Source organism: Staurois parvus, unplaced genomic scaffold (genome assembly GCF_062004578.1).
Source record: "Staurois parvus isolate SC_StPar_1 unplaced genomic scaffold, SC_StPar_1.0 ptg000232l, whole genome shotgun sequence".
NCBI lineage: Eukaryota > Metazoa > Chordata > Amphibia > Anura > Ranidae > Staurois > Staurois parvus.
Genome location: NW_028318028.1, coordinates 4,464,147 through 4,476,601, shown reverse-complemented (window position 1 = coordinate 4,476,601; position 12,455 = coordinate 4,464,147). Strand labels below are relative to the sequence as shown.

Sequence of the window (12,455 nt, the reverse complement as noted above, 5' to 3'; positions counted from 1 at the left end):
GATTTGAACCAAGGACCCTAGTACTGCCAGGCGGAAGTGCTAACCATTTAGCCACTGTGCATAAAACACACTTACATAGTATTCCAAATACATGCATTAAAATTGCTCTAAAGCAAAAAGAAAAACCCAAAATTAACCAGTGCAGGAAGCCATTACAGAGGCAGAAAAAGGCAGCAAAGAATATGTAACAAAATAAATAAATATATATATATATATATATGTGTGTGTGTGTGTGTCACAAGGAGAAGAGAATACATATTGTTATGTCATCTATGGTCCCTATTTAGCACATTGTACTACATAGACTATGTGGTCTGAGCCACAATTAATATTCTGGCCAATGTCATACATCGCTCCTGTAACCAATGTTATAACATTTTTGCTGAATTTATGAATTATACAATATCTACAATTTTTCTATTCCACTGCAAAAAGAACCCAGATAAGATAGCCAGGTTTTTGTCTTTTAAAATGACCGTATGTGAATAGGAGCCAAAATGGAACGCAGCATAGGAGCCCTGCGAATACTAAATTAACGCCTTTGGACAGAATGTTATAAAATGATTTATCTGTATTTAAAATGGGTATATTTTTCTTCATTAACGCTATTATCTTGTTGAACTCCACCAAGAAAGTCTTTACAAAATTAATTCTTCTTTTCCTATTGGATTTAGATTTAAGGCAGTCTGTGGCTGGATCCATACTAGACAACAAATCCATTCTGGATCTGCATGACACCACATTATAGGCTATCCAAATTCCACAGGGGGTAGCTTCTATTCAAAAACTTGTTTTAATGGTATTGCATTTTGCAGCAAACAAAAGATCCATGGAGAAGATTCTCCTGGCTCATATGAATTTCCCTACCATGATAGCATTAATTGTATGTTTGGGGAGACAACTAGGGAAAAAGTGTAGCATTACCCGGACTGGGTTTCCTATAAGTAGAAGTCAATTTTAGAGATCTGATGGTCACTCAATAATGTAATATCCAAATAATTGATGGCAGAAGTAGACCTGTAAAACTAAAATTTGCTTACATCCACCAGGGGACACTTTTCCTTGTAGCCATTTACTACTGCAGCAAAAGGAGGAATTACACCATTGTTAACAACTGCCTCTGCCCACCTCTTAAATCTCTTGCTTAAAACCTGCATTTCATCTTGTGCCTTAAAGTGATAATGCATGTGCTCTAATAAATCCTTTTGAGGGCTTCCACTTGTTGCAATCAAGGAGATCTGAATTCTTGTAGTGCACCAACTGGGCCCCAACAAACACATAGAAGATCTTTCACTGCAGGGAGTAGCCTAGCCTTCCTAATTAAAGAGTTCTGTTTTCATCTCAGATTTGAACCTTGTCATCAGCTTTTGAGGACCCAAAGTTAGCCAGCCTTTTTCCTCGGTAGTTTCCCCTTTGCTCACTGGGGACAGAAACATCTCAGACTTGAGGTCCTTGGTTAGATTTTGATTTGCAGAATGTCCAGAACTGATTGAGATTTTTGCTGTATGTGTTGGCCTTTGCTTAAAGTTACTTGGAGGAATAACTGTTATTATTTACACCCACCCTTAATTTTGTGCTACTCTACTGTGCTCATACTTGACTCTAATATAAACAAATATCAGTTCACTCTAATCTGTGTGTGAGTCTATTTCAGGGTTGGCAAACTTTTGAGCACAGTGTGCTGAAAATTGTTTTCAAAGAAACTGAAAGTGCCAACTACATTAAAAAAATGTCAACTTCCCACTCCCAATTACAAAATGAAAAATGCTGTCACAGAAAGTAAATGCAGCAAACTTCTTGAATAATAATTACAGGAAAATAATATTAAGGATTCAAAGATTAATGGTAGGTGGTAAAATAAATAGTAACTTAGCCCTGTTCCAGAAGATGTGTGCTGCAGGGTAAGTACGGTGAGGTTGAATTGAAAATGGCAACTGAGGACTTCTGTGAAATATAGTTGGAAATAAAGTGAAGTCACTTTCGGTTGCACACAGATTTCTCAGTGATCAGAGGTAAATTAAGTGCAATATGGGTTTAATATACCTTTCAAAAGTGAGAAAATATTTGCTCTCATATATAAGTAGATCCAAATGCAGGTAGCTTTGCCAAGGCATCCTTCACCAATTTATGCACCTCAGATCAGCCCAAATCCTGCACCTGCAGATCTCAAATGACCCCCATTGCACCTCAGATCAGCCCAAATCCTGCACCTGCAGATCTCAAATGACCCCCATTGCACTTCAGATCAGCTCTAATTTCTGCACCTTCAAATCTCATATAAGCCCCAATGTATGCACCTTCACGCCTCAGATTAGGCACAATTTCTGCATTTTCAGGTCTCAAATGAGCCCCAACCTCTGCATCTTCACACCTTAGATCAGCCCTATTTCTGCACCTTTAGATCTCAGATGGACCAATTTCTGCACCTTCAGATCTTAGATGGGCCAATTCCTGCACCTTCAGATCTCAGATAGGCCAAATTATGCACCTTCAGATCTCAAATCAGGCCCAATTTCTGAACCTTCACACTTCAGATCAAGCACAATGTTTGCACCTGTACACCTCAAATCAGGCCCAATTTCTGCACTTTCACATCATTTTCTGCACCTTAAGATCTTAGATCAACCCAATATCTACACCTTCAGATCTCAAATCAGGTCCAATTTTTGCACCTTCATACTTCAGATAAGGCCTAATTTGTGCACCTTCCGATCTCAGATCCAGTCCAATGCATGCACCTTCAGATTTTCAGATCAAGTCTATTTTTTTGTACCTTCAGAACTCATATGAGACCCAATGCATACACTTTAACACCTCAGATCAGTACCAATTTCTGCACCTTCAGATCTCAGATGAGCCAATTTCTGTACCTTCAGATCTCAAATCAGGCCCAATTTTGCACCTTCATATCTCAGATGAATTAATTTGTGCATCTTCAGATCTCAAATCAGGCCCAATATTTGCACATTCACACCTCAGATCAGGCACAATTTTTGCACCTTCACAACTCAAATCAGGCCCACTTCCTGCACCTTCAGAACTCATATGAGCCCCAATGCATGCACCTTCACACCTCAGATCAAGCCCAGTTTCTGCACCTTCAGATCTCATATTCAGATTTCAGATCAGCTACAATGCATACACCTTCAGATCTCTGTTCAGGCCCAATTTCTGCACCTTCAAATCCCATATGAGCTCCACTTTCTGCACCTTCTCACCTCACATCAGGCCCAATTTCTGCACCTTTAGATCTCAAATCAACCCCAATGCATATACCTTCACAATTCAGATGAAGCCCAATGCATGCACCTTCAGACTGCAAATCACTCCCTATTTCTGCACCTTCAGATCTCATATGAGCCACAATGTCTGCACCTTCACACCTCAGATCAGCCCCAGTTCCTGCACCTTCAGATCTCAAATGAGCCCCAATTTCTGCACCTTCAGGTGCAAGGTCAGCCCCAATGCAGACCCCAGACCCAGATCAATGATATATAGTTTACCAGAATGCAAATATAACAGTTTTTCACAGGGAGGGGGTGGGGAGGGGGGTTGCAGTTCACAACACGTTTTGATGTGAACTGGCCCCTAGTGTTCTAAAAGTAGTAGTTACCAATATAAGTTCTAAGGTAGTAGTTCCTTCTATTGGTAACTACTACTTCAGAGCAAGGTTTGGTAACTAATACTCAGAGTAATCTGCAGTGCCACTCTTCCTTATTATTAAGCTAAAATCCCGGCCTCTTTAATATCAACCCGTGTTACATTTTCGTTTACTCAGTACAGTTTTCGTCCGAAAATACAATGCAAATACATTACATCACTTCCAAATTTTTCTTCTGTCATACAAGAATTTTCGTAACTTTAGCAACCTATTCACTTTCGATATGAGACTAGCATGCAACAAAAAAAAAAGACGGTGATCATTTGTCCGATATTCTCAACGTGTATGCGGGCCTTTATGATCCCCAGGGGATGGGGGTGGAGTTTTGATAATAAACGTGGGACACATCAAAAAATGTCATAGATCACAACAGAGAACATTGTCAAGTGTCAATTTCCCTCAATTAAAAGAGCGACATAGAGGAGTATCTCCACTATATGTGTACTGGAAAATCACAACGTGGCAACACTTATGCTCCACTAGAGCAAGGTAAGCTCCAATCTTCTCCGCATAGTTTGGTCAAAGCCTGATGTAAAGCAGCAAGTGTTGTACTGTAAGTATCCCATGGACTCCAGCAACAAGCCAAGGTGTGAAACAGTCTTGCTCAGAAAGTGATTAAGGGTTATTAAGCATTTTTTTTAGAGAGTTAATGATGACATTCTGGCATATTAATTTGAAAGGGAGGAGATTGAAGAGGTGTGCATTATGTGACACATAATGCAAGCACATTCTATCAGGCAGAATGACTGAAAATACATCTCATGATTTATCTCGCAGGTAAGACATAAATCTGTGCTTGGTGCTGGACTATTATTATTATTATTATACAGGATTTATATAGAGCCAACAGTTTGCTCAGCTTTTTGTGCTGGATTTGTGCTGCACTTTTTTTTCCCTTTCTCTATAGGATGAAAAAGGACAGTTTCTTCATATCACTTACAAATTTTCATCTAAAGCAAATTGAACATTTGTGTGTTTTACAGAAACTGCGTTTTTTTAAAAATGATATACTGTAGGTGTAACTTTGTATAAATATCATCTTGTATGGGTAACTCTCAGCATACACTGGTGAACATTCTGGGAACTGTGGTGTCCCAGCAGGTGAAGGACTTTACACATCCCCCAGTGAGTGAAAAAATTACATAAACATATTAAATAATAAATACATTTATAATAGATGTCTAAATGTATATAAGCAGAAGTGGAATGAACGTGAGTAAAGATTTAAGAAGCTCCAAGGGTTAGTGCATGCATGTAGTAGAGATCTGTTTGGGATGCATATTCCACGATTTGCATTGCTGTGCTTTTATGCATCCAGGTAAGTCAACATGAGTGCATCCTAAATGTGTCCCAAACTGACCATAACCTATTCTTAGGCTGAATTAATAAGTGTTCCAAATGTTTATCAAACTAACCAGAACCTTATTTTGAACTGATTTACAACTCACTTCAACCTGATTTCAAATTGACCTCCATTCTGATCTCAAAGTGACTTCATCCTGATCACACTAACCTCAGCCTGATCGCAAACTGAACTCATCCAAATCTCAAAATGAAATCATCCTGATCACAAACTGACCTCAGCCTGATCTCAGAATGACCTTACCCTTATCTCAAGTTATCCTCAGCCTGATCTTAAACGGATTCATCCCAATTTCAAACTGACATTATCGTTATTTTAATCTGACCTCAATCTGTTGCTCACTATAGGTGAAACCACTTCTAATGCTCCGTACACGTGATAAGAATATGAGACAAATGATCGTCCTTTTTTTTGGCATGCTAGTCTCATATTGAAAATGAAGAGGTTACTAAAGTTACAAAACTTTCCGTATGATAGAATACAACTTTGGAAGTGATGTAATGTATTGTATTACATTGTAATGTATTATTTAATTTCCAAGCATGCATGGTCTTTGTCTTTTGATTTTTTTCGGGAAAATACTGTACTGATGAATCAAAAATTGTTCACTCTATTACTGCATGAGAAACATTTTCATGCTTGTCCCTTCAGATATTGTCAGATGAACTGTTATGATCGGCTGCTGAAAGATGTGTACTAACGGTCAGATTATCGCACGATCTCTCCTAAAGTGAATTTTGTCATCCGATTTTCTGATCGCATGTACCAGGCATAAGAAATGTGCAGTCCTCAGCTCCAACTTGCTCACTTCTCCAGGGTCCGTTCTTCCTCACGAAATTCAGCAAACCTGTCAATGTGATCTTAAACTGACCTTATGCTGATCTCAATCTGACTTCAATCTGATCTTAAACTGACCTTATCCTGACCTCAATTGACCTCAACCTGATCACAAACTGACATTATCCTGATCTCAAACTGACCTCAATTGGATTACATATGGACCTCAACCTAATCACAAACTGACCTTATCTTGATCTTCAACTGACCTCCTCCTGATCTCAAACTGTCCTAAGTCTGATCTCATCCTGATCTCACAATGACCTCAACTTAATCTTAAACTGTCCTCTTCCTTATCTTATCTGGTCTCATCCTATCACAATCTAACCTCAACTTGATTTCAAATGCCCTGTGTTTACTAACCTTAATCTGACTTGGGTGCTTGTCCAGAGGAAATTTTTAGAAGAGATTGAAATGTTGACTGTTTTTAAACTCAAAGGATAAGTTCAGCTATGGAACATATTACATGTTCCACCTGTTTTTAAGGTGGAACATGTAACATGTTCCCATGGTCGCAGCCACGCCCGCCCCCCCCTTCTGACAAATAGCATGGGGAGAAGTCTCCCCGTACAAACTGTCAGATTTGAAAACAGCGTTGCCATGCGGGGCTCCACCCACACGGCCACGTCCCTCATTCACAGAGTTCTGTGAATGAGTGCCTAGAAGTCCCGGCAGCCTTAGCGGCTGTCGGCTTGTAGTTTTCAATCAACCACCACAGAGCTTTGGTAGTTCATTGAAGTTTCCTGTCAGTATATCTGCTTGACCGTATATCCCGTATAGCAAGCAGATATTCTGACAGGTCTGCAGGAGACCTGCATGGCATCAGCAATCTATTGATCGCTGGTGCAATGCTTTAAAGGCTTCTTTGGACAAAAATAATAAATGCACATTTTACCTGCAAAAAATGTGCATTTTTTTTTTCGTCCAAAAGGTGAATTTATCAGTTAAAGCCATTCTAATGAAATTTGAAAGCAAAGAAAGCAGCAAAAAACTTTGTATGATATAAGAGTTCTGTAATTATGGTATTTGAATAACCTAGAGTATATTTAGCTCTGTATCTTTAACTGAATAATACACAAATCATAACTAAATGATGCCTGCACCTGGGACTGTAAACTACAGTGATATTCTACCAGTGATAGCTCTAAATATATCAAACAGCAAAATGTATTTGACCGTATACAATTTATAAACATCAATTATTGTAGATATTGTTTTATGAGACTCAGATCAGTATTCATTAAACTCTATGGGGGATATTTATTAAATCTGTAGTACAGTAAAGCAATGCTAAACTGGAACATTGCAACAGATTCTGAAACCTTCTCCTGCTGCTCTAACGTTTTTAAAACAAAAATAAAAACAGTTTCCCAGATGTGGTATCTGCATCTGTTTTCTTTTAAAGGTCTTTTTTCCTTTATTTTCAACTGCTGATATAGCCAGTAAGTCTGTTGTTTTTCAAACTTCCTTTAACAGACCAAGCTGGCCAGATAAAATAGCAGTTCAAGGGTTGAGAGAAACCATATACCACTGACAGGGGTGTTACAATGATCAATTTCTATTCATTTATATAAAACCTTTATCTCAAAGGATTAAAAAAAACACAGTTTGCTGTAACTAATACAATAAAGAATGTAGCGCTACTCCTTTAGCTGCAAACACACATATATATATATATATATATATATATATATATATATATATATATATAACAAATTAGTGATAAGTGAACACAAAATTACATCCAAAATTGTGATAGAAATATCAATTAAAAATAATTAGTGCTCATTACTCAAAAAAACTGCAAAATTAATTCAAATAACCTAAAACATGTGAAAAAAAAATCATTTTTATATATATATATATTCTGTGAATAAAAATCACACGTGCCTCTCGTGTAGTGAAAAACACAATATAACAATAAATAAAACAGTGCTCTTAAAGTCCAATCAATGCTGATAGTGATCAAAAATTAGCAAACACTTGTGCTCTCAAAGTCCAAAAGCTGCTGGTAGTGACCCAAAAAATGACAGAAACTCATGCAGGTATTTGTGTGCAAGTGAATATGACAATCCGACCACCATCTGGATAAGCCTCTCACCTTATCACTTCGACCCTTGTGGATCAAAGCGCTTAAGTGGATCCCTCTCACGGATCCTCCAAGTAAGCTATCACTCCAAATGCTGCTCCTTGTCGCACCCCAATACCTCAGAAATGAATACTCCACCAATGGCTCCTCTCCAGGTAAGATGTAGCATCAATCTCTCAACTGTTGGTGATGCCTTTATATGAAAACATTGCTTTTGATGCACATGCCAGATGTCGCTGTGCACACTGGAGTAATAATTCTAGGGCCACATTCACAGTTAACATTAAACTTATGACTTGCTGGAGCTTTAAAAGTGTCCCAAAGTCAGGGAGGCAGGTGAAGTTTGCTAGTGGTAAAAAGCTCCTCTCCCCTGAAGCCTCCAGGGCCAATACAAGGTACCACCTGACCAGACCAGAGTAGACTAAAAATAGGTAAGTATACACATCTTTTTTTACACAGGATAGGCAGAATAAATAGTAGGAGGGGGAAGGAACAACTTTAGGAATAGTTAATGTTAGGCCAGAATTCTACTTTAAGGATTGGTAAGCAAAATATTACATCTTTGTTTTTGGGTTATTACCATTTTAATTATGCTATGTACGCCTACTCATTCACATGTGGGGAGCTGGAATCTGGGGGCTCCTTGTTAAAGGGGGTTTCCAAATTCTAACACATTACCCCCTGCACCTCCACAACCACAAGGCCAGGGTTGTGGGGAAGAGGCCCTTGTCCTCATCAACATGAACATCCCCCCAAAGCACCCCCATGTTGTGGGTATGTGGCCTAGTATGGTTTGGGGGGAGGGGCACACTCATTCCCCCATTCCTGGCCTTTTGGGCTGCATGCTTGTGAAAGGGTCTGGTATGGATTTTGGGGGGATCTCACCCAATTTCTTTTTGGCATGAGGTTCCCCCCAAAATTCATAAAACTCTAAAGGCCTGGTATGGACGGGGGGGGGGGAGTTTTTTTAACACTTTTTTCTGTTTACATTCTGCTGTCAGATTCCCACTAACAACAGATGAGTCATGGTTGTTAAGGACGTTGCGGGTGCCAGCTCCTTTACAACCTGCTATTCACTGGTAGTTGAGGACACTGGCAAGTGCAGGCTCCCTAGCAACCAGCTAGTATTTGATAAATACTGCGTGGCTAAAACATCCCTTATTTATCAAATGTTTTTGTTTACTTTTTTGTGAATTGAAATTTAGACAGGTTTATGTGGTATTTACTGAGTTTTTCTTAGTTATCAGTAAATACCCCATAAACCAGTAGTGAATTGATATTTTTCATATTGCATTAAATATTTGGGTTAAATGTGTCACATGACCAAAATATACAATGCATTATACTTTCGTGAATTAACCTCAATGTGAGGAACCACTGAGCATTGTGGGGGGTCCAAGAGATTGACACTCCCTGTAGAAACTCCATTTGGCAATTACTATTCAATGAAATGGCTTTTGCTGGCAGGAAAAGTATTTACTTTCTGCTTTGCAGGTACATATTTTTATAGAACGTTTAGCTTGTGAAGTCTATTAAATGAATATTTGAGACTATATTACATGTAATTACATTGTTTGTTTTATTATTATTATCAACTTTCCTGATATTTATATTGCAGGTTGATGATCATGAAGTCTTTATTCAGTCCAAGACTGGTCATAGCTCTCTTTCTCTTTGTGTCAGTCATCTTTTTTTACCTCTCATTAAAGTTAGATGTTTCTATAGTGCCATGGAAAAGTCAACCAATAAATGCCGTCACTCTGAAAAAAACAAACAAGATTCTTGTCCTGGTTTGGGTCTGGCCTTTTGGAGATCACTTTCCATTGGACAAATGCCAGACGCAATTTGGTATCTCAGACTGTATACTAACAGAACAGCGAGATCTCTACAACATTGCTGATGCCGTGGTCATGCATCATGTAGATATCATGTATGATAAAAGATCACTGCCCCAGGAGCCAAGACCTCATTTTCAGCATTGGGTTTGGTATAACATGGAGCCACCACTAATCATTAGAAATCTACATTGGCTGGATGGCCTTTTCAACATGACAATGACATTTCGTAAAGATGCAGATATCTTCAGACCTTATGGTCAACTGATAGCTGTTAAAGAGCCCCAAAATATCACCATCCCTACTAAATCTAAGCTGGTGGCTTGGGTAGTTAGTAAGTTTTACCCTGGAGCCTGGAGGACAGCGTACTATGAAGAACTGAAAAAATATATTAATATTGACGTTTATGGAAAAGGACACATTGAGTTGACCTGGGATGACTTCCATAAGACCATTTCTCAGTATAAATTCTACTTGGCCTTTGAGAACTCCATCGCCAAAGATTACATCACTGAAAAACTCTGGTCAAATGCTTTTGGCACATGGACCTTGCCAGTTGTGCTAGGGACCTCCCGTGAGAACTATGAGCGTTTTGTCCCTGGTGATGCCTTCATTCATGTCAATGATTTTCCAAGTGCAAAGGATCTAGCCATGTACCTTCATGAATTGGACAAAGATGATGAGAAATACAAAAAGTATTTCAACTGGCGGTCCCAATACTATGTGAAGACTGGGGGTGGATGGCAAATTAATTACTGTCAGGTTTGTGAGACCTTGAAAAATGGTCCTCATTACCAGGTCATTCCTAGCATAGAAAAATGGTTTCTAGAAAATGGAACCTCTTCATAATGAGTTCCCAACAAATGACCTTACAAAAAATTTTATAGAGAGGCTTTATCAAAGGCATCATGAGGGTGGAAGTAATTACTTGAATATTTACTAATTATATGTCATTTTATTTTTTGTACATAGTATTTTTACAATACCACAACCAAATTCTGAGAGTGAAATAAAGATATACAATGAAACAGAAATATGAATAATGAAATAATGAACAGAAAACATTTTATAATATATACTCTTAATAGTAAAACAGAAAATGTTACATAACATTGCGCTGTTGAATATTAAATAGAATTTTAAAGAGAGTTTCCTGTTCAATTAAAAAGGAACCCACTCCCCACCCATGGACACTTCCTCACTGCTCGAAGTTGGGTATCCAAATCTTGTGTAAACTCCATGTCAAAGGGTGTCAGAGCTTACACACATCTTCTTCTACTTCCCAAGATGACATGACAGCCAGCAACAGACCATTATTAGAAGTGGCTTGTTGCTGGTAAGCTGATTTAGACCTCTCCATATCCCAATGAATATAAATAAGGTAAAAAGAAGAAGTGCAAACTATTTTTTGTATGTGCCAAAATAAAGCATTGAAACTGGAAAACAGTTCTCATAATTAACAAGTAACTTATTCACTTAAATGTCTGTTTTCACATTTGCGGTCAAATTTGAGAAACCCTCACTATATGTTTGTTATGTGTCCCATTCACACATCATACCTATAATTTTTTAAATATTTCTCAGGGGAAAGTGTCATGGTTGACTGCAAGCATTTCTGAACATATTCTTTGTGCATTTGTCCAAACAGAAAGGCTAAGGATGGCTGAGTTTCCTCTCACTTATAATGGAGAAACCCAGCTTCTAAATTTTCAATCCTTTGTCAGGACAGACAGGGCTCAAATATAGTTTACAACTGTATGTAGTGGTAACCTTGTAGGAGCGAGCAGTTAGATCGGTCCCTGAGGTATTTTCCTGTAGTTTCGCCCCACAGCCAGGCACACGAACACAGTTACTCTTTGGCTCAATTAACAGTTTGGGGGTGTTCTTTTTGGTGTTTTTTTTGGGGGGGAGGATAACTTGGATAGGGTTTGGGGATGAATGGGATGCTCCAAAAAAAACTATGTACAAGTTGAGGACACTAAAATTCTTCTCCGCACTTTAAGCATAGTCCTTGTAGGGGCCAGTGATGGACTTAGCTTACTGGAAGCAGACAAAGGTAAAAACTACTTTCTATAAGCAACTTGAGTAAAGTCCCTTTAATGCAGAACAAGATGGACTCAGCTCTTCAGAATACCAGCCAGTGTCCCTTTGCCTGGACAGTCCATACTCACAAATGTCTTCAAATAGATGCCTCTTTCCAATGTCCTCCAGACACCTTTACCAGTGGTTCCAGATGAGATCTGTAAGCTGTGTACCGGGTTGGGCTCCCCAAGATACAGTGAAGTCACGAACGAGGAAAGCAACCCCAACACTAGCTTTTGCCACAACAGAATTTTACTTAGATGTGGCAAGTAAACACAACCACAAATGCTGGGAACATACAATGAATTTACATACACCCAGCCCAAAGGCTGAGACCCTTGTGCTGCACAGCACGGCATCTCCTGATGGATGAAGGTAGAAAAGTGTAGTAATTTACCTACTGGTGGGCACAATTAAGCTGCCACAGCTTACCCATTATTACCCTAAAAGAGCAGGAATCAGTGTATGGGTGTATGGTATGGGCTAGCCTGCGGTGCAGCACAACAGCTTACAATCTTACACAAATCTACAGTATTCCCCCTCCCATAACTGGTCCTGTAGCACGTGCCTGAGTATTCCTTCTGAGCA

General features: G+C 38.9%; 1 protein-coding gene across 1 annotated transcript; it reads left to right on the top strand.

The window, feature by feature from the left end:
- The first annotated feature begins 9,574 nt into the window (after positions 1-9,574).
- LOC149460250 (4-galactosyl-N-acetylglucosaminide 3-alpha-L-fucosyltransferase FUT5-like) lies at positions 9,575-11,252 on the top strand. Its single transcript, XM_089679919.1, has one exon. It carries the CDS (start codon positions 9,579-9,581, stop codon positions 10,632-10,634), a length of 1,056 nt encoding a protein of 351 aa, XP_089536045.1. The 5' UTR covers positions 9,575-9,578; the 3' UTR covers positions 10,635-11,252.
- The last annotated feature ends 1,203 nt before the right edge of the window (positions 11,253-12,455 follow it).